Consider the following 27,153-nt stretch of genomic DNA (forward strand, 5'->3'; position numbering starts at 1 on the left):
AAGTGATGATTTAGTTCTCTTTGACTCATTGGATGGAAACTTTATTTTCGCGTCTTTTATGAGGTATTCTAGATTTGTGCAATATTTGAATTTGCATCTTTGGATAGAAACATAGCTTCTGTGAAAGTCTGGTAGCGTGAACATTTAATGAATTGACCAAAAATGATTAATTACTTCAAATATCCATATGTCTAAATAGGCCTTTACAGTATAATGAGTCAAATTCTTTCTCAAGCTCTTAATATAATCATCACTCCTGACTCTCTGACTGCCCTTTTTAGTTATCTTCCAACCCCAACTACACAAACATAAAAACACTGTGTCATTGCCAGATGCGCAATTCTCCTCAAATGGAAACATGTGTCCCCCTCCATCATCAGAACACTGGATTAAAGAGGTTCTACATTGCATCTATCTTGTGAAACTAAGAGATTGTTTTAAAGGACCACTAAACTCCTTTAACAAAACATGGAGTCCCACACTGTCAGTTACTGAAAACCTTAACATTTCAGGAACTGCTGAATAGAATTTCGAAAGGGAGAAAGAGAGACTTTGTGTTTGTTTTATATTTTCATCTTCTGTATAGGCTCATTTATTTATTTATTTATTTATTTATGAATTTATTTATTATTTTTCAGTTGGCTTATTATTAATTTATCTGTGTCTTGATTCACCTTTGCGTACTTACTAAAGCCCTCAGAAAATAGGGAGGGGTGGGAGATGGAAGGGATGGTGCATAGAAGGGGGTAGAAAAGTGTAAGTTTGATTTAAGAGTTCTACAGTTTTCTTGTTTTTGTTGCTATGCATTTCATGTCATCTCTTTGCTGATAGGACTTCTATTTTTCATATACATTTGTAAATTTGTATATTATCTGGGAAAAAATGCAATAAAAATATTTTAAAAACAGTGTAATGATGGACTATGCGAATCGATCTGGTTTCATCCAGTACCTGTTGTCAGCGGAGAGCTCCTTGGTTTTCTTTCCCTCCAGAGACGCCAGGTGCTGTTCAAGAGCCTCCAGGAGACTGCTGGGAGCCTGCAGGGAAAAAGACACAAGTCAAGAACTCCGCAAGAACACACTGAACCAGTTTAGAGAGAGTACACACTAGCTCACACACTCGTTCCACCTAAGTTTGAGCAAATAATAACAGAAGCATGCATTTAGGCTTTTTAGTAAGAGGCGTACAGGCATAGGATAAGCACACAAAAAACGAGAGAGGAAGAGAACGGATTTGAAAGAGAGGAATTGACATGCACACCTTAAACTAATGACAATCCTGTGATATATACCTGATGTATCAATCCCAATATTGCAACATGACATTAAAAACTTCACATTAGCTTTTCGAAACTAGTCCTTAAGGATTTCTGTGAAATATTGCTTGTGATTTGACTCACAAATCTAGCAAAAAAGCTTCCTCTGAGCCCTTTATACGATCTAGGATTTGTGTCCTCGGAAAAGAATTATCCTTACAACTACATTGGAAGCATTATGCTGATCCCAGATCGGCAAACACAGGATGTGTATATTAGCTCTGTACTAAATTAGAGCAAATGTTAGCACAGAGCTCATTGTTGGTGAAAAAAAAAACATGTGCTTTGTGCCAAGTTTCCAGAACAGACAAACCATGTATAAACTACTGCTATAGACCAAGGGTAAGGTAAGCTCTTCAACTGAGCCTAGCTGGCAGCGTTGGCCTACATGTCTGGATCTGATCTAGGTTGGCTTTTTCTCCACATCGCTGAGAGGGCAGTTTGGGTCTAATCCATCCCACAGAAAACAGAAGCCAAATAAAGAGACAAAAAACACATATGCAGCAGTCTACAATTCAAATAGAAGTCAAAAACGAACATTGCCACTAAGCAGGGAAAATGTGTAACTTCCACAGAAGTGAGATAAAAAGAAAGATGAAAGTGTAACCGCTTTTAATTTGCTTCTCTCCTGTCTGATCTGATTTCCTCGGAGGAGAGATGGCGAGAACAGGCTTTTGATTAAATGGCTACATTATAGATGTGCGTGCCCGCTACGCAAAGGACAAAGTGAGGTTACATGAATACTTCATCACAATCCTACAAACGCAAGGGCCGCTGGGGCAGTTTTCCCATGTAAAGTAGAATCGGGGTTTCAAAAAAAAAAAAAAAAAAAAAAACTATAACCCTGTTCTGTGCTCAAGAGCTCCACCTTCTGCTAGTTTGATGGCCAGGGGGTTTTGCAAAGCATGAAGCCGTCATGCAACCCAGCGGGGAATCTGCTTTTATGCTGATCTGAGCTAACGATCTGATCAAACAATACAGAGACTACTGCACATCTGGTCTCGGATCAGCAGAAAAAGCGATGTACTGTACAGCCATGCCTGCAGAGTGACGAAGAACGGGATGGCAGTTTGGGCCACATTCAATCAGTTTGGCTGGTTTTAAAGGGATGAATCTGCTGATGCAGTCAAAAAAACAAACTAGGGCTGGGAGATATAACTTAAAAAAACGCACTTGATATTTCAATTTTGATTATATTTGACAGCTTAGATGTACACAGTGTGTATTTGCGCTGAAATGGTTTTCTTATTGAAGGAAGCAAACCAGGATTTACTTAAGATAAACCATATTGTATTTAAAATGATTTTTATTCTTTACAAAAACAGCTTGCTGACAAATAGTTTTAACCAAGTTGTTGGAAGGAAGGTGGTGAAGTATAAATATTTATAATCAGTGTTGGGTGTAACACATTACAGGTAGCACAAGTTAATATAATAATAATAATAATAATAATAATATTACTTTCCTAAGTAACAAGTAGAGTAATGCATTACTTTAAGTAATAATATTTGAGTTACTTTTTCAAAAATGCTAAAAAAATGCAATGCGAGGTAAAAAAATAAATAGCTGAATTAAAATAAACGTAACCACGTTGAAACCCACACTCAATGAGAGAATGCAGGAACAGACAGAAACCAAGATGACAGAGCCTTACATTTCTGCAGTGGAAGTTTTCTCATTATTCTAATTGGATCAAACAAAGGGACAAGAGGATTGTCTTAATGGACAGTGGCTGCGTCCGCAACCGCTTACTTTCATACTATATAGTACGCTAAAATCAGTATGCGAGCCGAGTAGTATGTTCGAATTCATAGAATTGGAAAATCAGTATGCGAGAAGTACCCGGATGACTTACTACTTCCGAGATTCTAGAGTGCGCATCCCATGCACGCTGCGCTATCCCATGATGACCTGCGAGAGAATTCATGAATGGGAGTAAATCGACGCAATTGACGCAGGTAGGTCACGCGACCATGACATAATGACGGATGTAATACGTCCGAATTCCATTCATACTTTTCACGTTCATACTGTATAGAACGTACTTTTCTAAAGGCCAAGTAGTACATTTAAATTCAAATGCAGTACCTACTAAGCAGTAGGCGGTTTCGGACGCAGCCAGTGATTTTACTTTATTAATAAGACAAAAAAACAAAAGTAGTAAACGCATTGCTTTACACTTTCAATAATCTGTAAATATGACATATAGATAAAGGTCAGGACGTTCTCAGAAGATAAGATTATCCTATGGTATTTTATTTTATTTTTTAAGATAAATGAAGATCTAGGCCAGGGGTCACCAATCTCTTTCCTGGAGGGCCGGTGTCCCTGCAGGGTTTAGCTCTAACTTACCTCAACACACCTGCCTGGATGTTTCAAGTATACCTAGTAAGACCTTGAATTTGTTCAGGTGAGTTTGATTATGGTTGGAGCCAAAATCTGCGTTACCGGCCCTCCAGGAACAAGTTTGGTGGTCCCTGTTATAGGCTATATGGTGCGTGGTTAATTGAAGAGCTCCTTTAAGCCTCAACCAGGCCAGAAAAGAAAATGCAAAAGTAAATGTAATGCATTACTTATTAACTAGTAATGCAACTAGTTATTTTTTTAGGGAGTAACTCAATATTGCAATGCATTACTTTCAAAAGTAACTTTCCCCAACACGGTTTATAATTAGTATTAATTTGTATTTTGGGGCTGCTCTGTGATCCTTAAATTTAGATTTATGTTCTTAATAAGCCAGACAAGATGTTGTTGCATATTAACAATTATTATACCGAATGGCATTTTAGCAGATATCATCTGTAAATCATGTAAAAATGTAAGGAAGCTATACTCTTTTGCTAAAATTAAAATAAATAAAATTGAAGCCTCATTACACTTTATTCTGCTAGAACATTCAGTGCTATTTACAAAGCTAAACACCCTGAACAAAAATAAAAAGAACAATTTAATATTATTATTTGCCATTAATAGGTACATGCTTTGAGTCAAAAGTTTCTATGCATTATCTCATAAACTACAGATAAAGTGTATTCAATCTTTCAAAGTGTAGTATAAGTAGAGCATGACAATAGGTCAATATAACATTATTTTCAAACCTTAAAATTGGAAAAAAAAAATAAGTTTCTATTCATACATGAAAAATATATATAGTGCTCAACATAAATGAGCACACCTCATTTTGAAAATTAATATTTGTATCCATTTCTCTGTGAATATAGCCAATATATTTTGGTGCATTTGAACAAAACAGATTCATTAAACTGATACATTTTTTAAAATAATATAGTCACTGAACATCTTTAGAAACATCTTTGGGGAAAAAGATATAAAAACTACAAAATTTCAAAAAAAATGTACATTTTTTGTTTCTCTTGAATATTTTAAAAAATATTTAATATTTTTTGATAATATATAACTTTGGGTGTACAAACTTTTAACTATTATCAAAAGTTATTTTGGGGAATAAGCTCTAGATTTGGCTCCAATTCTTACTAATCTAATGTATATGCGCAAATATAATATTGTATAGCTTCCTATTAAACATATTAATTTAAATCAGAGACTTGTTAGGGGTGTACTCATGTTGAGCACTGTATATGTACTTTGAAAAATAATAATAAATAATAATAATTATTATAACAATAATAATAATAATAATTTTTTTTTTTAAAGTTTAATTCTCAAAGTACTTTACACAAAAAGATACAGATGTCTATTTTAATTTAGAGTAACGGTAAAAACACATTTTTCTCCAATATTAAAGATCTGAAAACATCATATTCTATACATAAGTTTTTAATTTATTCGAAATATTTCTGCACTTGGTGAGTGAAAATAGACACAAGCTTTTAATAATTTGTATAGCCAAATAAAAGACATGATGCAAAATTTTGATCAATTTTATGATCGACAACGAAATCCTTATTATCTTTTAAATATTGAATATATCACCCCAGCACTAGTAAAACAGATTATATCACAATCAAGCAGTGCATATAACCCACCACCTACAAGGTAAGATCCTCTAGTCGTCTGAAAAGAACAATGAACATTGTGTTACCACAGGAGAACATGCCTCTCATTATAATTCCATTCTGAAATGTCAACACATTCAAACAGCGACATCAAATCAACACTCAAATAATGTGACCATCAGTTAAAGAGTAAAATTGTGTTATTAATGGCTCTTCCTCATGTCGTTCAAATCTCATTCACCTATGGAGCACAAATGAAGATATTTAGATGAAATCGGAGAGCTCCTTCATCCTCCATAGACAGACACGTCCGAACTCACTCAACATCCAGAAAAATCTATCGCAAAACAACCTTCTTCTCCTCACAGTCACACTGATCTGGAGAAGACGATGCTGAATAATTATTATTTTTGCTTTATGTGCACACACATGTACCTATAGCTTCAAAATATTACAGTTGAACCACTGAAGACTTGCAGTCTGTTTTGAGAATGTTTTGTCTGGACTTTAAACAAGCAAGCCGAGATCGTTTCTGTCTATGGAGGATGAGGGAGCTCCCTGATTTCATCTAAAATAGCCTTATGTATATCGTAAAGAAGAACAAAGATCTCTGGGGGTATTGGAACGACATGAGACATCAGTTCAGTTCAGCTTAATAACCTCCTTTCAATTCTACAATATGTCTCATAGATATTAACAAGGCATCTAATTTTGAAACCAGACACAAGAGAGAACGTCTAAATAACAGTGAGCATGGGTACAAAAACAGCACGTCAGACAACAAGAGAGGAGACGAAGACAGGTGGAACACGCAGAGAAGAGGAGGAAGGGGGATGGACGACACAGCAGCAGTGTAGTGAGGAGGAAGAAGAAGAAGAGGAAAAACACAAAGTGGAGATGAAATGTACACTGACCTGAGTGAGATCTGGGATGTCACCCTGATCAATCCCAACTTGCTGTGTCATAAACAAAACAAAGCAAAAAATAAAAAACGGTAAACAAACGAGGGGAGGGAGAAAAGGAATAAGAAAAAGAACAAAGGATCATTTCCTCATGCAGTGGCTAAAAATTAAACAAATAAATAAATAAATACAAGAGAGGTGTGGCATGCTGAGAGCCACGGAGGACCAATGGGGACGCACGCAGACATTGATAATGTCTCACACAGCTGATTGTGGTGTGGTTAACACTCAAAAACATTTAGAACAAATGGTGACGTTTGAATGAGACCCGATGGAGGTAAAAAATAAAAATTAGACAAGATTCTGGCATGGTGATGGACATTGTTCTCAGAGACTCATTCTTAAACCAAATCCCTGACATATCAGCTGCTCAGCCACTCTAAAAAGAAAACTAGACAGTCTAACGCCTGGCTGAAAGGATGGAGAGGAGAATTGGGGAAAATAAGGCAGCAGCACGGGAATTAATCAGCGTCAGGGTGAGAGGAGGGAGTGAGAGTCTTATTAGCACCAAACACAGATCTTCATCTAAGCCAGAATGAGACAGGACTCTGAAACTTTAAAGGTCTCAAACTGTATGAATCCGCATGAGATAGAACAGCCTTCAACGGCCACAGTATGATGGACAGGAGAGAATTTGAAAATCTGTATAAAGCAGCGCTAATGGACGACAATCCCTGTGTAGGGTTCAAAAACCTTCAGACCAGCAACCTTCTATGGATTTTCCAGTCATTTAGGATTACTTGATAAAATTTTTGTTTTAGGTCCAGGTGTAGATAATGTCTACACAAAATCCTATGGAGACCCAGAAGGGATGTGATGGTGGGGGAAAAATGGGTGGAAGAAAAAAAAAACTGATAATAGGTGATAGGAAAATATATATTAAGTTTTTGTGTTTCCTCACAAAGATGTTTTGATTCCCCACAAAACTGTTGTTGCAAAAAGACTTCCTGTTTACTTCACACAGGTCAACACTCCCGTTTTTGACGGCATTCTCCCGTCATTACCCTTCCGATCACGATATCATCCTAACCATAAGTATTTTCCCATATTTCTCCCATATTTTTAATGTGCAGTTTTATATTAATTTCAATTTTTCAAGATTAAAAAATATGGGGAAAAACTTAATGAAAGGATGATAGTGGGGTAGAATGGTAAAATACCGGAGAATCCTGGCAAAAAAACACGAGGGTTGAAATGTATGAATAAACATGAAGTCTTTGTGGAACAGGAGCTTTGCAAAATGCAAAAATCGAAAAAATAAATAAATAAATAAAATTTAAGGAAGAAAAAGAAGAAAAAAAAGAAAAGAAAAAACAAAATTGGGAAAAAAAATGAAAAAATAAAAAATAAAATAAAAAAACGGGAAAAAAAAAATCGGGAAAAAATTATAATTAAAAAAATTTTTGAAAAAAAAACATTGAAACATTTGAAAAAAAATAAAATAAAAATTCCTATGACTTATGACCTATGACTATGTTTTTTTCTCCCACTTATTTTTCCCTCACCACCACGTCCCTTTTGGGTCTCCATAAAACTCTTTTGCAGCTTTAACAAAGATTAAAAAAAATTATTACACTATAATTAACTATTAATTTTATTTATGACAACGTAGTGTAATAAATAAATAATTAAATTTCTGCACCTGAATACACTGTTAAAAATGCTGGGTTCCACACAACTGATTTGTGTTGGCATAACATGAAATAATTTAGGTAACTTAGTTAAGTGAACTTTAGGTTGATTAAACAAAAAACAATTAAGTTGTGCAAAAAAAAAAACGTACGAATTGCATCATTTCAGCCCATTTTAAACAAGCAGATTGAACAAACAAAAAAACTCATTTTTTGAGTGTATGGTTAGACTCATTGGAAAAACAAAGCTAAACCACTTATTTTTCTAGAATTATTCAAGTTAGAGTTTTAAATGGAAAATAAAACAAATGGAGATTTATTTATAATTGATTTGATCAATTAAATGAATGCAGGAAAAAAATATCTGACTGGCCTAAACTTTTAATAGGTAGTGGAAGTAGTGTGATTGAATACTCTTAAATTAACTGTAACAAAGTCTAATCGTTATTTTTAACAATTATACTTCGCAGAAATATGCACTCAATTTGATCCTTAATCAACCGATTGACTGATGAGCATTTTTTTTAGAATAAAACAAGAAATTTGTTTACCCTAATTCGTACACAGAGAGCACAACTATAAACGTTTATAGACACAATCCACAAAAAACAGTGTAATGCAGTGCTGGAAAACTTAATATATTGCATCTGGGAACGCGCCAATCCAATAAAAATGAATGTCATAGAATTGTGGGATAGAGAGATACAAGACAGAGAGAGAAGAGAGAAATTGTGAGAATAAAGAGCTCCATGAACAGTCCGACCATTCTCAAACCTGTAGAAAAAAATACCATTGACTATGTGCATGTTTGCCACTGGTACCTCAGCCACTTTAAGGAACTCTGATAGCTTGGTCATCCTGTACAGAAACTTCTTATAGATGTCCAGAGCGTCTTTACACTGGTTTTTCTTCATATCAAAGTATTTCTCTGTAGAGAGAGCAAAAGAGAGAGAGAGAGAGCAAAAGAGAGCGAGAGAGAGAGAGAGAGAGAGAGAGAGAGAGAACAGGGAGTAGAACGATTAGCAGAGCGACTCTAACAGATAAAGACTGCAATTACCCATCAGAGGATTGTCAAAACACTCTGGGCTGTCTGACAGAGACAGGGCATATAAAAGCCGCTGTAATGGTTTGCTCAAGGACAGCTAACACTCTAATGTATTTTCAGACCATCAACCTAAACGGCATATGCTGCAACATAAAAAAACATGATAAAACAATGAAAATTGTCGAAAAATGACTGCATTAATGATTGGATAATTATAGGACACATTGAGTAAAAAGCAGCAAAGGATAAAGGGGAATTTAAGGTTTAGTTGGTGACCTCCACATTCTAGATCTAACCCTTCACAGTGAGTTTGACTGACAGGCGATCAGACATTAGCACTGGTTGACTTAAAATTAAAAGCTTTGCGATGGGCTTAAAATGCAGACAATATACAATAGATTTAAAAATCACATAAAACTCAATCAATTGTCATTTTTTACCCATATAAAATGAGATCTTTACAGTTTTAAAATGATCCTATTTTTCTTTGTATGACCATAAACGTCTGTTTTGTTAGGCGCCATGTCAGCTTCTGTGACTATTTTCATGGTGAGAAAAAGTATATCAAAGATATAAATTATATTAAGGTTGTACAATGTATTTTTACTAAATACTGTATTTATATTAAGTGTTAAAAACGCTTCAAAAGAATGAGATGAATAAATGAAATGCTTTCCAGATTTAAACCCAACAAAGCCTAACAGAAAACGCTTGGCTGTTAAAGTGCTTTTATGACCATAACTGAAAGTAATTTCTGCTGTTAACCACAAATGCAGGCGAACGTGCCACAGCATGTTTGCCGACCACACTGAACAGGCCAATCTTGATGTCTGCTTTTAATCTAGAAAGATCTACATGACGATCGCTGCTGAAATTATTGTTATCTATGGTCTTATTCTCCAGGCGCTGCTCTAGTCCAGTTTTACGCTGTGATCTATAGGCTATATCAATCCTTATTTTGAGTCACTTTTACACTCTGAATATATTATTTAAATGCATATTGAAGATCTTTTTGTCCGATTATGTCTGAAATCAACAGACATTATTCATTATTTCCACAGTAAGTGTCTAAGCTGACTTATGCCTAATAGAGAAGTCTTATCAAAACTCTTTTGCTTCTAGCAATGGGGCAGAGGGTCAATTAGATCAATATGAATATGTTTAGAAGAATTTGTAAAAATGTGCAGCTTGCTTGTAACTAAAAAAATAAATAAACTATGACAGAAGGTAGAAAAATGGCAGTAAATATATAAATTTTTTCTTAAGCAGAGCTTTCACTTTTTGTGACCAGTTCTGAACAGTTCAGCCTAAAATGAAATCAATGTTTAGAAAAAGCTATAAACGTCATTAAGGCTGCACGATTTTGGCTATAAAAAAATTTCCATAAAAAGTTCATGGGAATTTTCCCGCATGTGAATCCGGACCAATCAATAAGCAGTTTAGGAACTTTGTTCAACAACATCTGGCCAATGAGAGATGTGGATTTTGTCAGATAAATGCATTTTGGTTCTTTTCAACTGGTTCGGACCAAAGCTAGCAGTGTGGTGTGAAAACGACTCAAAGACTGCAGAAAATGCAACAATGTATCATGTATTGCCCTTGGTCCGGACCAAATGAAGCGAACTACAGATGTGATGTAAAAACACCCAAAGACAGAAATTCCATTTTGGGGTGAATTATACCTTATAAATACAGTATGACACTTTCAACCCCATTTAAAGGTGTCCATGTTGCTGAGCAACAAATATAAAACGCGAAGACTAGTGCAACTGCATTTATATTGCAATTTGCAACATTTACAATTTGCTGAATCATGGAAACACTGAATTAAGATTAATCAAAGACCTTTATCAATCAAACAAGATCGTGTGTGGGGTACAATCGAGATTGTAATCTTTGATCGATTAATTGTGCAGCTCAAACCATCATGTACATCTTGTCAGAATGGTTTTGTGATCAGTTGTGAATCTTCTCTGATGACCAGAGGGCGCTCTCACATGAAACTCTAAATATCCATGAAGAAAACTCTGAAGAGGTTGGTAAACAAAATGAATATTTAACCGTTTTCATCGATTCAACATTTGGTAAATAAACAGAATATTTACCTTCCTTCATTGATATAACATGAATAATAAACCCTCAACTACAGAATCGTTTCATAGAAGTATTTATTTCAAAACCTTAACTGAAGTCATGAGATGAGTAAAACACAATAGAAAAAAAATGGCACACTGCCACTTTAGCTCTCAAAACGTTGAGTAAAAACATGCTTTTAAATCTGGTATTTTTACATGATTTCAGATGTAGCAGCATCACAGAGCAGTAATAGCCACAGCCATCAGTCATTATGATCATCTTTGCTTTCATTATCGAATGATTAAATCATCACTTATAACAAATGCAATATGACTTAAACTACGACTGTATAGTAAATGCTGATCCATCTGAAAACACGTGCTGGAAATTTACTTTAACTAGCTTTACTGGCAAAACATGCATGCTAATTAGCTACTATTAATCGCCCCAGCTCAATATGGTGATCATGATTGAGGCAGATCGCCTCAACCATGATCTTTTTTCACTTCGAGGCAGATTTATCCTGTTTGGAAAGTGACAGGCTCCAATATCAGAACCCCTTCTTCTCATCACATCACCCCTGTCCTGTAGCAGCTTCATTGGTTACCTGTTCATTTTCGAATTGACTTTAAAATCTTGATGTTAACATTCAAAGCCATCCACAATCACGGCCCTCCATATTTGTCTGCCCTCATCCACATTTCTGTTCCCTCTCACACCCTGCGATCTTCTTCCTCCCTCCACTTGTCTGTTCCCTCTTCTCGCCTTTCAACTATGGGCAACAGAGCATTTAGCCTCTCTGCTCCGCGACTATGGAACTCATTACCACCTGCCATCAGAAATATTGACTCCCTTACACTGTTCAAATCAAAACTCAAAACCCACTTATTTAAGATGGCTTTTAATACTTAATTTTATCTGCACTATTGCTCTGTATATTTTATTATTTCTCTTGTTGTTTTATTGCTCTTGTTGATTGTACGGTGTCCTTGAGTTGCTAGAAAGGCGCCTTTAAATAAAATGTATTATTATTATTATTATTAATATTAATTCTGTGTTAGAAGTGATTTTTTTATCCAAAACATTTATTTGCTCTTCTGTTTTACTTGAAATATGTTTAACAGGGTCGTTCAAACAATGAAAAGCACCATGTTGGGTCATTGGTACAAAGCAGGAATAAACACAAAGTTAAACTCTTGAGAATCAAAAACAAGATGCTTAACCTAAGGTAAAGAGAAGTGATCTGCAACAAGCACACTGCAGTTGATTTCAGATCTCAGTAAAAAAAATTGAATATGTAACAGACAGGAAAAGCCAAGCTTGTGTGCTTCAGCTGTACTGTTCTTTGCTCAGAAAGCAGTAAGACGTAACCCCTAAAGCAGAGCGTGAGAGGACGACGCTCTCCAGAGTGAGAGGGAGTGGATTACTCTTACCCAGCAGGTTGATAACGCCCTCATTATAGGCAGCAAACAGACGGATGGAGTCTTTGAAGAGCAGCATGAAGGCAGCGTTGATCACTCCGTTAGTCAGCTCATTAGGGTTAGCCTACGGACACACACCCACACGAGAGAGGACACATCATACCAAATAGCTAGAACTGAATCAACATCAGTGTTGTTCTGTTAAAGTAGGGCTTCCAACCTAGGGCTTAGGGGTCGTCGAGCCTACTTGATTTTTAGAGGAACTAATTATCATTTCAATCACTGGAGCAATAAAATAAGCTGTGCTCGAAACACTGAATCATCTTTTAGAGTTAAGTGAAAAATTACTGCCATTTAAAAACACGGGCTGTTTACACTGTGCATGTTTTTGCTTTTCAGTGGTGCAGGTTTTAAATGTTTGCCTATATATTCAAACAGTGGCATCAAAAATACTGAGGTCCATAATATTTCAAATAAATTGCTATACTCCATCATATGCGGAGTCGAGTGGAACACGTTACTGTATTCTAATTACATCGTTGGGGACACTGTAATGTAACGAATTAAATTTTAAATTGGTGTAATTTGATTAGTTACTAAAGTAAATGTGATTGTGTTACTTATGTTACACAAATAAAGGTTTTAGAAAAACGCTTCTTTTAAATCAAGTTTTTTGCCACAACGTCAGTTAATAAGCCTTAAAATTGCTGAAGAACGCGAGCTGAAATGGTTGCTGTCGAGGATAAATTAGGCTAAATTAAATTATTTTGTGCAGGATCGGAAGTGAAGGTATCTTCTGGATGTGAAAAGCGAAGCTGCTTATTGGACCTTTCACATATTGCGTCTTTTGCATGCGCTCATATTGGGAGTGCATATTGCACGATTGCATTTCCCAGGCTCACCCATGAGTCATGTGAATATACACATTTATTTAGACTAATTACCTCAGACAAACACAGAACACAAACACTGCAGTGCCTTGTCGTACTATGGATGTCAGTGGTTACAGGTATCCAGTTTTTTCTTATGTGTTAAAAAAAAATGGGTTGGAACAAGTGAATGATGAGAGAATTTTAAGTTTTGGGAGAACTGTTTAAGTCTTGTGAATATATCAAGCTGCTGTGATTAACCCATTGTAATGTTTTTTAGTGTATATTAAATTGCTTAAAAAGTTGCAGTATATTTTGTATTTTTATACTGTAGGTATATATATATATATATATATATATATATATATATATATATTCAAAGTACCTTCAAAGTAATTAGCAATCTGATTACTTTTTTAATGAAGTAATTAGTAATGTAATCAGATTACAATTTTCCAGTAGTAATCAGTCATTTGTAATTTATTACTTTTTAAAAGTAACTTACCAAACCCTGATTATATATGAGCTGTATAAGAGCTGTATAACACATACTTTCTGGTTTTGTGGAAAAATTAAGAGCTTTTGGTGATGAATATTTAAATTCTTTGCTGAAGTTTAAAACAGTTTTTACTCCCTGACCCAATAATAGCAATTTACCTGTCTAACATGGCATGATAATAGCTAAAAAAGTCATCTATTGTTTATTTTAAAAAAATGCTAGGCCTCTTTTTTCTGACTGGCTATTAGGACATCTATTGCAATGACTTAAAATTGTTATGAGCATTGGTTTCGGAGCAATGAAAACAGAAAATGTTTCTTGAGGGACGAAAAAGTGTGAAAGCACCCTAAGACTAAAGTATTAATTGCTGAAAACTACATTTACATTGTACATTTAGTCAGTTAGCACAGTGGTCCAAAACCTTTTAATCAACGCTGACCAGTCAACGCTTGATAACTTTAACAGAAGGTGGGGTGGTTCTCAGAGGATGACTAGCTGCGGTCACTCTGATACAAGTTTTATTTATGGAGAAAATTACAAAGCACTCTAGTGTTTGGGTGTTCTGTGTTTGCTTGAGATAATCAGTTGACCAAAATGTGTATATTCCATACAAGCTGAAGCTGATTGAAGCTCGCCGGGTTCATTCAACGCACCTCCATTGGAAATTACGAACTTGCGCGAACGCTAGAAAAGACACGATATGTGAACGGCCCCTAAAAGGCAGCCATCATTTGCGATCTCCAGCTGTTGATCTTCTTGCAAAGACATGCTGGATTTACCTGATTTGTTGGCAAATGGGTTGCAGATCCATTCCTTGGCAGTTCGCGGGAAAGAAACTTTCCAAAGAATTTTTTGCTCATTTAGCTGCCTGTAGGTTTGGGCGCTCAAGTGACCGAGATGTAAGTGAGAAAATACAGTTATTCATCAAAATAAAAGATCGTTCAGACTCAGGTAATAAATATAATGGAAATAATTAATTATTTGTTGTGCAGCCCGGTACCAATTGGCACTAATTGGTTGAGGACCACTGATTTAGCAGACACTTTTGTCCAAAGCAACTTACAACTGTTACAAAACTATTATTATTATTATAGCATTAAGATACTTCTGTATTATATACTGACTATAGTATTATTCCACAATATTAAAGTTTTTACTGTATTTTTGATTTATACAGCGCTTTCACAATTTAAAAAAGTAATGGACCCCAAACTTTTGACGAATAGTGATTTGCCTGCTTTTTAGTTGTTAAATATGTCTGGAATCATGCATAAAGCAATTATTGGGAACTGGCATACAACAGAGGCCAAAACTAAAAAATAAAAATCACTGATCATCACACAGGAATAATTTAAAACAAACATGCATGCTTTCTACCACAAACCTGGAAATCCAGCAGCGCGTCCAGCTGGTTCTGAATGATAGGCAACGTTTTGATCAGCTTCTCTGTGTTCATGGTGCGCATGACTCCATCAATACTGCACCACAAACAGATAAACAAACAATCACAACTCACCACTTACTCGAAATCTTAATTAGTGCTTTAAAAAAACAAAAATCAGCTACTTAATCAGCTTTTAAAAACAACTTAATTATCGGAGTAATGAGCTAGCCTGATTAGATTGTGCCCTGCTGAGACAATGTGTTTGAACACAATCTTGACTGGAGGCAGACAATATGACAAAGTTTTACCCACCCTCTCTTCATCTTGGTGAAGTCCACAGCTACCAGCCTATAAGAAAGAGCTTTCTCGTTGAGATATCTACTGTACCGCCTGATGAACGTGGACATGTCATAGCCTGAAGGAAAAAAGCACAGGGTTTTTCATCAGCGTGTGTATGCATACAATGCTCTACATGCAGGAGAGATGTTTACGTTTCTTGCATACCTTGCAATGCACCTTTATCAAGGAAATTGTTCAGATTGAAGAGTGTGTTTCTTGAGGCCAGATACTGGATGAAACGCTGCGGGTACAGAGAAGACATAATCAAAATGCTGACATGAAAAGTGTTGTGTGCTGGACGCGAATCTGCAGCTTTTAATCTGTCAGTATGAGAAAGAGCGACTTCATCCATGACATGCGGAAACTCCCCGCCGCTGAATCTGCAGTACACTGTGTGAAATCTAGACCTGTGTACAAGATCAGACTCCTCTGAGCTTTCTTTGAGCTGCCAAGTATGTCTGCTGCAGCTCCCCTCCTTCGGTCTGCTCACACAGCTGCGGGTTTAGGAAAAGAGCGAAGACAAGAATGCAGCATTATGGGAGACTTGAGAATATAGAAGATTTACAATAAGATATGATGCATTCCAATCATCTAAGTGGATATGAATGGTATAGCAAAGGTAAAATAGAATCTCAGCCCTCTAAACCATTTGGTATCAAGATTTTGTCAATTTGAACATATCAGATTTGATTGCAACGCTAATCTACTCTGATGTATGCCAGAGTGTAAGAAAGGAGAGCCTCTGACATGTCAATCAACCCGCCCTGTGATAATCCTTTACAAAGCCCGCTGTAGCCTACATATAAAATCATTTGTATACCAAATAAGATAAATAGCTTACAGCTGCACGATTCTGGCAAAAATGAGAATCAAAATTATTTCTTTGCTTAAAATAAAGATCACGATTTTCTCACGAATCTGTGGATGTAAAATTTAGGTTAATATTAGGCTGTTATTATTGACAAACAAATGGTAAAACAACAATAATATTAGGCTTATGTGTAGTTCCACCGTTGGTTAAAATGCTAAATTTAGTATAGACTTGGAATGATGGATTTGAATAGACTTTAAATTTGTCCTGGTCGTTAATGCACAGTAAATTGATGACATCAGAATACACCTATTCATAATTCTGTCATACAGTAGCTCACAATCAGCTTACGTGTGATTCCGCGTGATTCATTTATTTTCTTTTTGGCTTAGTCCCTTTATTAATCCGGGGTCGCCACAGCGGAATGAACCGACAACTTATCCAGCACATTTTTATACGCAGTGAATGCCCTTCCAGCCGCAACCCATCCCTCGGAAACATCTACACACACTCATACACTACAGACAATTTCGCCTACCCAATTCACCTGTACCACATGCCTTTGGACTGTGTGGAAAACCGTAGCACCAGAAGGAAACCCACACGAACGCAGGGAGGACATGCAAACTCCACACAGAAACGCCAGCTGACCTAGCCGATGGTCGAATCAGCGAACTTCTTGCTGTGAGGAGACACCACTACCTACTGCACCACTGCATCGCCCACGAATACATCATTACATGAAAAAAGAAATTAAATTTGGGTGAATTATAAATTATAAATATAATATGCAGACTCTTTCAAGACCATTTGCTGAGCAGCATATATAACAATGTAAAGACTTGTAAAACCGCCTAAATGCGTCTCTCCTTAACTTGAAAATATAATTGGATGAATCGTAGGATTAATGCTGAATTAAGATGGTGTGTGTGTGTGTGGGGGGGGGGCTCAAGTCAAAATCACAATCTTTTTTTGATTAACCATGCAGCCCTATTTACAGTTTTAGTAAAAACAAAAAATAGTAATTAACATAACCTAATTAAATTTTCATATAGGTTGGGATTTGTAGATCAGAATCTTGTCTGATTAGCAAAGACACATATTTTGTGGTCAAATGTAAATGGAACCATTTTCACTAATCAGATATCTATCTAATGTAAATAAGGCATTAGGTGAGTGTATGGCTCAGGGCTGCACGATATTAGAAAAATCTGACGTTGCGATATTTCGTTTGCCACAACATACAATGCAATATAAATACAATTTCAGCACATGATTTAAAGAACTCTATTTTCATGTTGATCGACTGAGAAAGTTTTTCTATGAAGTGCATCTGCATATATTATAATAAATTAAAAGCAATAAATAAATAAATAAATACATAGAGTGCTTTAAGGTCAAACAGTATTCAAGAACAGAAATTGTACAATCAAGAGTAAAAAAGGGAGTCACTGTATAAATCATTTAATAAATACTACAATTTTTTTTCTTTTTACCAATGACGTAGTGCATCAACATATACACTCCAGTGCTCACGGTGACCCGAGTTCGATTCCCATCTCGAGGTCCTATGCCAATCGTTCCCCCTATCTTTGCTCCCCAAACTTTAAAGTCAATACTCTCTACAGTCTGATCCATTTAAGGTGAAAACCCAGAGGAAAAAACAAAACAAAAAATCTTTTAATCCTTAATAAATAATCTAATCTTGATGATGTGATGCGACTATTGCAGATACAAACACTGCAATATCGATACTCAAACTATATATATAGTTCAGAACTAATATGGCTGATCATAGTATTTTAGAAACTGCTGATCTACACTTCAGGGATTTTCATTCACAACCACATCTAAGGCTTTGCAACAGGCTGGTACATCTACAGATTGGTACCAAGTAAACCCGTACAACACAAATTCCAAATCATGTTTCCTACAAACTCCATCTATCAATATCATTAAACAGGACACAACAAAGGAATCAGCCTAAAAGCAGAGTGCAGTTCAACCTTGATCTTATTTTGTAAATCAGTGTACTGGAGAAAAGGACTCAGCAGGAAACAGTTTATACCTACTAGGATGGAGCCTTAGGCTTGTTTCACCCCAGGGGAGAACCAGCATGAGGACCTGGTGACAGGCCCAACGGTCAGGCAAAATCTGCTTGGCAAAGAGGAATAAGATAGCCCTAGCAGGGGCCATTTTTTTTGCCTGTGGCAAAAGTATTCAAAGGTCGAGCGTCAGTGAAATCACAGAAGGTTGCCAAAATACTTTTGAACAAATGGGCTGGCAAAAGAAATGCTGCATTCCTAGAGCACCACTTAAGTTTGCGGATCAGGAGTGGTGATCCACTGAACAGTAGGCTGACAGTCTGGTGTGTACATAGGAGGAAAGAGGCCACCCACCTTTGGAAAAACCAATGGTCTCTGATCCCCTGGTGCCTGGGGTGGCCCTGGTCATGTGATTATGGCTTTGAGTATGATTTTTCATTCTTTTTTAGAATTTGTATGTACAGCCGAATGGTAAAAATTCAACTGTACTTCAAAAGAGGTGTGGAATGGTAATCTCAATCAGCAACAATCTCCATAACAAAATGCAATGCAGAAATATTCAATAGAATCACTAGATCCAGTCAGTAATTAATGACACTTAATATTACTTAACACTTAAATTCTGCATGCAGTAGAAGAGAGAGGAAAAAAAAGATCTCCGTTTGACTAAACAATACATTTTAGAATATTTTTTTTGGAAAAAAACTAAAATAATAAATTTATATTTTATCTGTATATCATGTACTAAACTTTTTTTTTAATCAGCAAAGCACTGTACATGTATTAAAATTATTATTTGGGGTCTTGGGAGTAAATAAGCAGTGTAGCCATGTTAATGTTTTTTCAAAGGTCATCCCTCAGAAACTAATAATCAACATTTAGAAAGTAAAAAAAAAACTGATCTAAGATCGTTTCCAGTCATCCTCAATGAAAACCATTGATGTATTTCTGCTTTGCACTCGTGCCTCAAATGCTGGTCTGAAATCCTTAGGGATCAGACGCGAGGCGTACCGCATTCAGACCATGACGAAAATCCCCAAGACAGCAGCTGTGCAGAGCATGAGCTAGCTCTCTATGGCACTGTGGCTTAACCTTGGTGAGAAACCTAGAGAAAAATGCACATCCCAGTCTATGAGTGCTAAACAGCAAAGAATATTGCTCCATTTTGGAGTGCAGTTCAATATGGATTACTAATTCAGTAGATTCTGCAAATCCACACTCGCTCGCCTGCATGAAAGCCTCAATCTTTACGCATTTTCGTTTTTTATTTACATTGCTGAGGTTATTCAAAATGGATGTCAGAAGGACGACAAATATAGATTGATAGGCCAAGAAGGGTCCCACATTCTCTGCTAGCCAAATAATTAATGTGAGAACAAACCTCAAGTAGTGTCAGAGTGAAGCATCATTTATTATTAAAGCAGGAGGCTCTCCGACGAGGAGCTTTTCTCTCCAAAACAGAGCGGCTCAGACTGAGGGAAGATATCAGCAATCTGGCAACAGGGATTGCTCGTGTTTTAGCTGCTGATTTTGTGTGTGTGCAATCGGGATTGGATCCAGAAGCAGCGCTGTGAAATCTGTATGTGCGCGTGAGAGCACTAGCCCTGCAGGGAACATGTGTAAATAGGCTGCATGATGATGCCCTGATAATGTGCCGGCTGCTGGTCTCCGCTCTCCCAATCCATACATGTACTGAGGTTTCTATGGATACGGTCTGAGCAATTACTGCGGTTAAAAAAAAATAAAGGCTTAAAGAAAAGCAGCAAGTACAAAAAAGATGATGACAGGATGTGAGAGGAGGCGAGTTGCTCAATAGCGATTATTTTCAAACACAAAAACCATTCTGTAAGGTAAAGAGCTGGAATCACCTCTGATTCACAAGAGAAATGACAAAATCAAAACAGAAACGGATGACCAAAAAAAAAAAAAAAAAAAAAAAAAAAACTTTACATAGTGTGCTAAGCTGCTGCAATTGCATGTTTTAAAGGGCCATATAACACCCCATCTCAGAAACGTGTTTTCACACCTCAAGTTTGAAAAAAGTCAGGAAAGTAGGTGAGTCCAGCTTTGTTTAGGTGGGAGTGTTAAGTGGCGAAAGAGGGAAGGGTTTGTATGAAAAAGTTTCAATGCATACACGCTGATTTTCCCAGCAGCAACTACGTTTACATAGATATGAGTAATCAAATTGTTTGCCTTAATCTGAATAAGACAATATTATAATTAAAGTGTTTACATGAGTTTCATTTTGAATGTTCCTTTCATGATGCCGTTTTACATGTTACAGCACAATTCGATTAACGTTATTGCGTGACAACGCCATCCATCATGTAACGAGTTTCATGTTATTTTGGGCGTTTCATTATTAATTTGTTGACTTTAACTGCAGTTTGGCACTTTCACTTTCACTTTCACTCAGGAACATTTCATGCATGCCCTCTGTGACAAACAAGATATTATATTTATGGAACTGCTGGAAGAGTGTTGTTTAAATGGAATTTGATATGGCATGCCATATGAGAGAAAAAAATTAACCCTCCACATGTCTCTGTAGATGCAGAGACTCAGTAGGTGCAGAGAATAGTGTCAAACAGCCGTTTGTGTATAGACTATACTAAATCAAAATGTGGCAAAAATCGTACGCGGCAAAAATCCTACATGACAATAATAGTTAGATTAAGGTGTTTACATGTTTACATTCGGAGAGCAGCATTTACAGCGGATCTTTCAGTCCATAATATTGTAGTGATATTAGCATACTGTAAACTTAACTAAATCATTTTGCCTTAGGTCTGTCTTTAAAAACTGGAAGAATACTGCTGACATTACTAACTAACTTTGCCATCTGAATAAACAAAAACAAAGAACATTGATTGCTCGCTCACCAAATCCATAAACAGATCAACAGTAACTGGAACAGAGTCTTCTTTTAAAAGAAGATGAGAGGCAAATCCGGATTGCACCATTTCCAGATTTGAAAAGCTCGGGTAAAAAAAATATTTCTTACACATTTTTTTTTTCGCGTGTTAGCAGACCACTGTTATCCACACATGTGGGTCCACACGCCAGCTGAGCACTCGTCATGGGAAAATGGAAACAAAACCTTTGCTGTGGCAAATTTATAAATGCAACACTGACAACCCATGTCTCAAACAATTCTTCTTCCACTTGTTTTAATTACGGTTGGCAACACAATGTGGCGTCTCTGCCGTATGTACACAGTCTTCAAAGCTATATCATGCATATTAATAAAATATCATCTCATTTACAACAGAGCGCGTTGATTGGTTTAAACCAAGTCTTTCTCATAAATTGATGCTGAAAACTCAAAAGACATCACATTGTACCGGCAGGAACAGATATCCAGTCTGCACGCTGGAGTTTACACAATAATTGCATGGCCGTGACGCAGCTTCAAAATTTCTTTTAAAACAGAAGAACAAATTTGCTCGAAACAACGCAAAAACAACCAATTTCCACTTTTTAGTGAAATATGTGTCATAATAGTGTCTTTAGCAACATGGGACATATATATGACTGTTAACATCTCAAAAAATGTGTTTTGGAGTTTTATGACCCTTCAATGTGAGCTCATATTTACCATTGATGGGCAAAGATTTTATGGGTGAAATCCAGTCGTTCTAATATGTGTAAGAGTTTCAGGTGAGGGTAAAACATTGGCCCAGGCTGAAATCACTTCTTTCTTTTTTTGCTGTTCACCAACTGCAGCGACTTCTGTGTGCTTCACAATTTCATTACCATGACCAGTCCTTTACCTTTACTAAAAAACTAAACAAATAACAATGTATCCTCCTGCACACAAGTGTGGGCGACAGTTTCTCACAGAAATAAAGAGATGTGACAAAGCATCAAGGTAATTGTGTGTAGGAGTCCCTCGCCATTCCTATCCACTTCCGCAAAAAAGAAAATAAAAAAAGTCAATGGTTCAATCCAACAAGGTGAGTCACCAATCCCCACGTGTAGTTTACCCATACTCCCTATTCACCAATTACTGATTAGTGAGCAGCAGCTGTTTGTTTTCTGCCCAGATTTGCCATTCCTGCCTGTAGGGTGGAGAAGGAAAAAGTCATCAGGGGAGTGGGAGAATGCTTCATAAAGGTAATAATTACCTTACCTAGCACACATCGCTCACAAACAGCATTCATTATGCAAACGGATCCCACACAGGAGAGACCTGAACTCAGTCAGCACATGGCCAGAATGTTAAACAGCCCGTTTCACAGCCATGTCTGAAAAAGAACTGAATTTGTGGCACATTTTTAGGATGCTCACGATTATGAAAATTGTCTGACGATTAATTTTCCAAGAAATAATTGTAATTATGTGATTAACAATCTGATTTGGAGCTCAAACAGAAATTTTGCATGTTCATGTACACTTAATGGCCACTTTATTAGGTACACCTGTCCAATTGCTCGCAAATTTCTAATCAGCCAATCACATGGCAGCAACTCAATGCGTTAGGCATGTAGACATGGTCAAGCAGTCTGCTGCAGTTCAAACAGAGCATTAGAATAAAAAAAGAAAGGTTATTTAAGTGTCTTTGAATATGGCATGGTTGTTGATGCCAGACGGACTGAGCTGAGTCTTTCAGAAACTGCTAATCTACAGGGATTTTTCACACACAACCATCTCTAGGGTTTACAGAGAATGGTTAAATATGTGATTTGCTTATATTTAGCTGTATATCAGATTGCAGAGGGAGGCTTGATACATACGAGTATGTGTGTGAGTAATTAAAACACTTTATTTTTAAAAGCCTACATTTGGGCACATTTCACTCTTGAACCAATACTGAAATTACAGCAGAACCTAAGATCCTCCATGTCACTGTAAAGCTCTCCCAACCACTGAGCAGTAGAACTTGTTTTCATCACTTAATGTTTGATACAGTAAAGAGTGCTTTCTCTAAGAAAAAAAATGAAAGGTTTAGTTCTTATCTGAGAGCTTGTATTTAATTACAAAATTGTTTACATGTGACGTAAAACTGAAAATTATGGACGCAGTTCACATAGTCAATGCTTCATGATGCATTGTGATTATGAAATTTTTAACAGAATCAATGTGTTAAATAGTAGTCGTAGCAAACAATGAGATCATTGTTGATAAACACATATGCATAAACGTGTTTATATTTATATATAGTACATCAAATTTGGGTATCCTGTCTAACTTGGAAATTTGCCACAATAGCAAAAGAGACCAAAAAATACATTTAAAGTTTCTATTTGAATATATATTTTTTAATGCTATTAATCCTTGTGCTGGCAATTATTACTCCTTATAATGACTCCTTTCTACCTCTACAGTTTTCTAAAAATAGAAAGATTTAGTAACATTTTGAACATAACAATTCAAAAGTGTAATCTCAAAAAAAAAAATTTAATTCCTTGCAAGAAATGAATGCAAAAATTTGATCACGTGTGAAAGACACTTATAAATGTAACAAATCTTTCTAATTGAGATAAATGTCATCACATCTAAGAATAGTGACTATGTTTACATGGACATCAGTAATCAAATAATTTGCCTTAATCTGAATAAGACATTATTATGATGAATGGGTTTACGAGTTGCTTTTTGAATGCAATACATAATTCGATAAACATCATTGCGTCATCCTTGTTTCTTCGGGAGTTATGTAATTTTGGGTGTTTCTTTTTTTAATTTGTCGCCTTTACTGCAATTTGGCACTTTCATTTTCATTTAGGAACATTTCATGCATGCTCCCCGTAGCAAACAAGATTTTAAACTACTGGAAGGGTGTTGTTTTAATAGAATGTGATACCGCATGCCGCAGGGGGAAAAAACCTCTGCATTTTGCGGTGTATGCGTCTGTGGTCCTTCACTGACTCAGTAGGTGCAGAGAATAGTGTCAAACAGTCATGAGTGTATAGATTATCCTGTCACAAAATGCAACGAAAATCCTGAATGACGTTAATAGTTTGATTAAGGGGTTTACATGTCTGTACTACACTTCAAAAATGTGACTAAAATTGGCATTCTCCACATTAGGGCTGCACGATACATCGTTTCAGCATCGAAATCGCGATGTGCGCATCCGCGATAGTCACATCGCAGGAGGTGCGATGCAAAGCAAAAAAAAATAAAATATATATATATGTATATATATATATGTATATATATATATATATATATATATATATATATATATATATATATATATATATATATATGTATATATATGTATATATATATATATATATATATATATATATATATATATATATATATATGTATATATGTATATATATATATATATATATATATATATATATATATATATATATATATATATATATATATATATATGTATATATGTATATATGTATATATGTGTATATATGTGTATATATGTATATATGTGTATATATGTGTATATATGTGTATATATATATATATATATATATATATATATATATATATATATATATATATATATATATATATATATATATATATATATATATATATATATAAAAAATGGGTGGAGCCGAACCCGAATAGGGTATTCGGATAACCACAAATAGCATGTTTTTACCAAAACTTATTTCGAACAAAAAATAAGTATTTTAAGTACTTTAAAAATTCTTTGTATTCGGGAACAAGAAAAACATTATATCAAAAAGCTGCGTTTCCTCATGAGACCGCAGTGCAGTGAGTGAGCGAGTGAGAGTGAGTGAGTGAGACGCTCAGGAGTCGGGGGGCGGGGTGGGGCCGGGGTAAAAGGTGACTTTCTCAGGCTGCTGCTCCACACAGCAACACAGAAGGCTTGGCAGAGCGAAAAATACTTTACTGCATTACTATTTTTGTTAAATAAATTTTTGTATCTGAACTGGGTTCCAGAGGGAGTTTATAAACTTGTAGCGTACTTAAAGCGGAGTTTGATCGGTATATTATTCCATTACGCTGCATTATTGACATCTGCAATCTGTTGCCCTCTGTTTATTTAAGTTAGCTCTGTTAGTGCGGTAATTAAGACAATAGACTGTTAACAGAGTAACGTTAACGTTCGGTTTTAAAGGTTAAAACGATGCTTGTGTAGTTGTGTCGAATTGTATGCACTTATAGGAGTTTTATGGTACGTTTAAATTACTGTCATTTGCAGACAGCAAGATATATGCTAAGCTAGTTAACCTTAGCATAGCTTTACCGTCACTCATAGATATATACATCTATGGCCGTCACTTATAAACTTTTGTGGAACCCAAATAGTTCAAAAAAAAAACTTGCTCTAGTTCTTTGTGGAAGAATTTTACAGTCAGTGGTGCAGCAGATAAAACAGTGATACTGTATGTAATGTGTGCAAAAGTATATCTTAATTATATATATATATATATATATATATATATATATATATATATATATATATATATATATATATATATATATATATATATATATATAAAATATCGCAATATATATTGCAGGGGAAAAAAATAATCGCAATGTCAATTTTTTCCAATATCGTGCAGCCCTACTCCACATGTCTTAATTCCATTTCTGTTTAGTTCAAGTTAGGTAATCAAAAATCACTGTTTACATGGTAAACTCTTTATCAGAATAGTCTTAATCGTATTAAAATCGGATTATTGGTGTCCATGTAAACATACTTTTAACATAGATTATATTAGAATGATTTCTGAATGATCATGTAATCACACCGAAAAAAAAAATATTTGCCTAAATATATTTAAATGTAAAACGTTTTAATTGTATGAATTTTTTTTATAATATTACTGAATATTCTGTTAGAAAAGATTAAGTAATATGAATGATAATTACAGTATTATACTATGCCAGGGTTTAATGAGTTCATATAACCAAAGCAACTTCAAGGTCTTACTTTATCTGAAAAAAGAAAACTAAAAAAACAAATGAAAGGCTAAATAAATCAGTATGCTTAGTGGCGGTAGTAAGAATCCTTATTTAAGCATCTTAGTCAAACAGACAGAATTGAAGTCAGAGAAAAGGAGCAATGACTTGCACACAGTTAAATGTACTATTGAATTATGAAGTAATGCAGAATGCAAGATGTTGTAACTTTCATAGTAAGCTAATGCCACAATAACACTAGGCATTGCGCGTTCACAGGGTCTTACACAGAAAGAAATTAATTTAAACCATCACGCACAGCAAGGCTAAACTGCACCTTATTTCTGCATTTGGAGGAGCACAGCACGAATCAGAGACTGTTCCCTGTAGTTCTTCACAAAATCCCTTCACATCGCACCATAGATCAAAAGGCATTTTCGACAATGACATTTACACGGGTTTACTCAAAACGGATATTAAATTGCTGAAACTTTACGGTGGTCTTGTGTTGACACTAATCTTGTGTGTTAACTAACAGAAAGCCTGAATTAATTACAGCAATAGCCTTAAACAATGCCTACAGCTATTTGGCTATTGATTAACATTATCCAGGAGCCCATGTGGCCTGTGTGACATCAGCTGTACAAGAAAGCCACGCCAGACTTGGAAGTTAATTAAATTTTGATGAAAGATAAGAACGATTCATTTTTTCCATCTTAGGACTAACATAAACTGCATAATAAGTCCGGGAATGTGTATTGAAGTAAATACTGTCAAATAGCATTTTATAGGCACAGCTGCATGACCAGTGAGAAGACAATTGCGACTAGATCAGCCAAAAACATTTGCCTAATGCTTTTTGTCTGAAGCAATTATTTCTGACAAGTGTTTTACGATGTTTTTAGTGCATACCATCTTAATTCAT

The 27,153-nt window shown here is 35.6% G+C and overlaps 1 protein-coding gene across 20 annotated transcripts in view; it reads right to left on the reverse strand.

Annotated features, from left to right (window-relative positions):
* Positions 1 to 27,153, reverse strand: part of si:ch211-200p22.4 — a 93,041-nt gene that overhangs the window by 32,184 nt on the left and 33,704 nt on the right. For 11 of the 20 annotated variants that reach the window (XR_015495649.1, XR_015495648.1, XR_015495647.1 and 8 more), the window contains exons 3-9: positions 15,684 to 15,759; positions 15,492 to 15,594; positions 15,180 to 15,273; positions 12,440 to 12,551; positions 8,707 to 8,813; positions 6,207 to 6,248; positions 952 to 1,037 (exon numbers count right to left, since the gene is read on the reverse strand). Coding sequence is in view for 16 of the 20 variants with exons in the window: in XM_087261049.1 (XP_087117175.1) it covers positions 952 to 1,037; positions 6,207 to 6,248; positions 8,707 to 8,813; positions 12,440 to 12,551; positions 15,180 to 15,273; positions 15,492 to 15,594; positions 15,684 to 15,759 (620 nt within the window). In the remaining 4 variants the exon portion in view is untranslated. The remainder of the gene's footprint in view (positions 1 to 951; positions 1,038 to 6,206; positions 6,249 to 8,706; positions 8,814 to 12,439; positions 12,552 to 15,179; positions 15,274 to 15,491; positions 15,595 to 15,683; positions 15,760 to 27,153) is intronic. The other 9 variants (XR_015495650.1, XM_087261053.1, XM_087261051.1 and 6 more) reach the window with 1 other exon arrangement.

The sequence above is a fragment of the Danio rerio genome, chromosome 7 (genome assembly GCF_052040795.2).
Source record: "Danio rerio strain M-AB ecotype USA chromosome 7, GRCz13ab, whole genome shotgun sequence".
Taxonomy (NCBI): domain Eukaryota; kingdom Metazoa; phylum Chordata; class Actinopteri; order Cypriniformes; family Danionidae; genus Danio; species Danio rerio.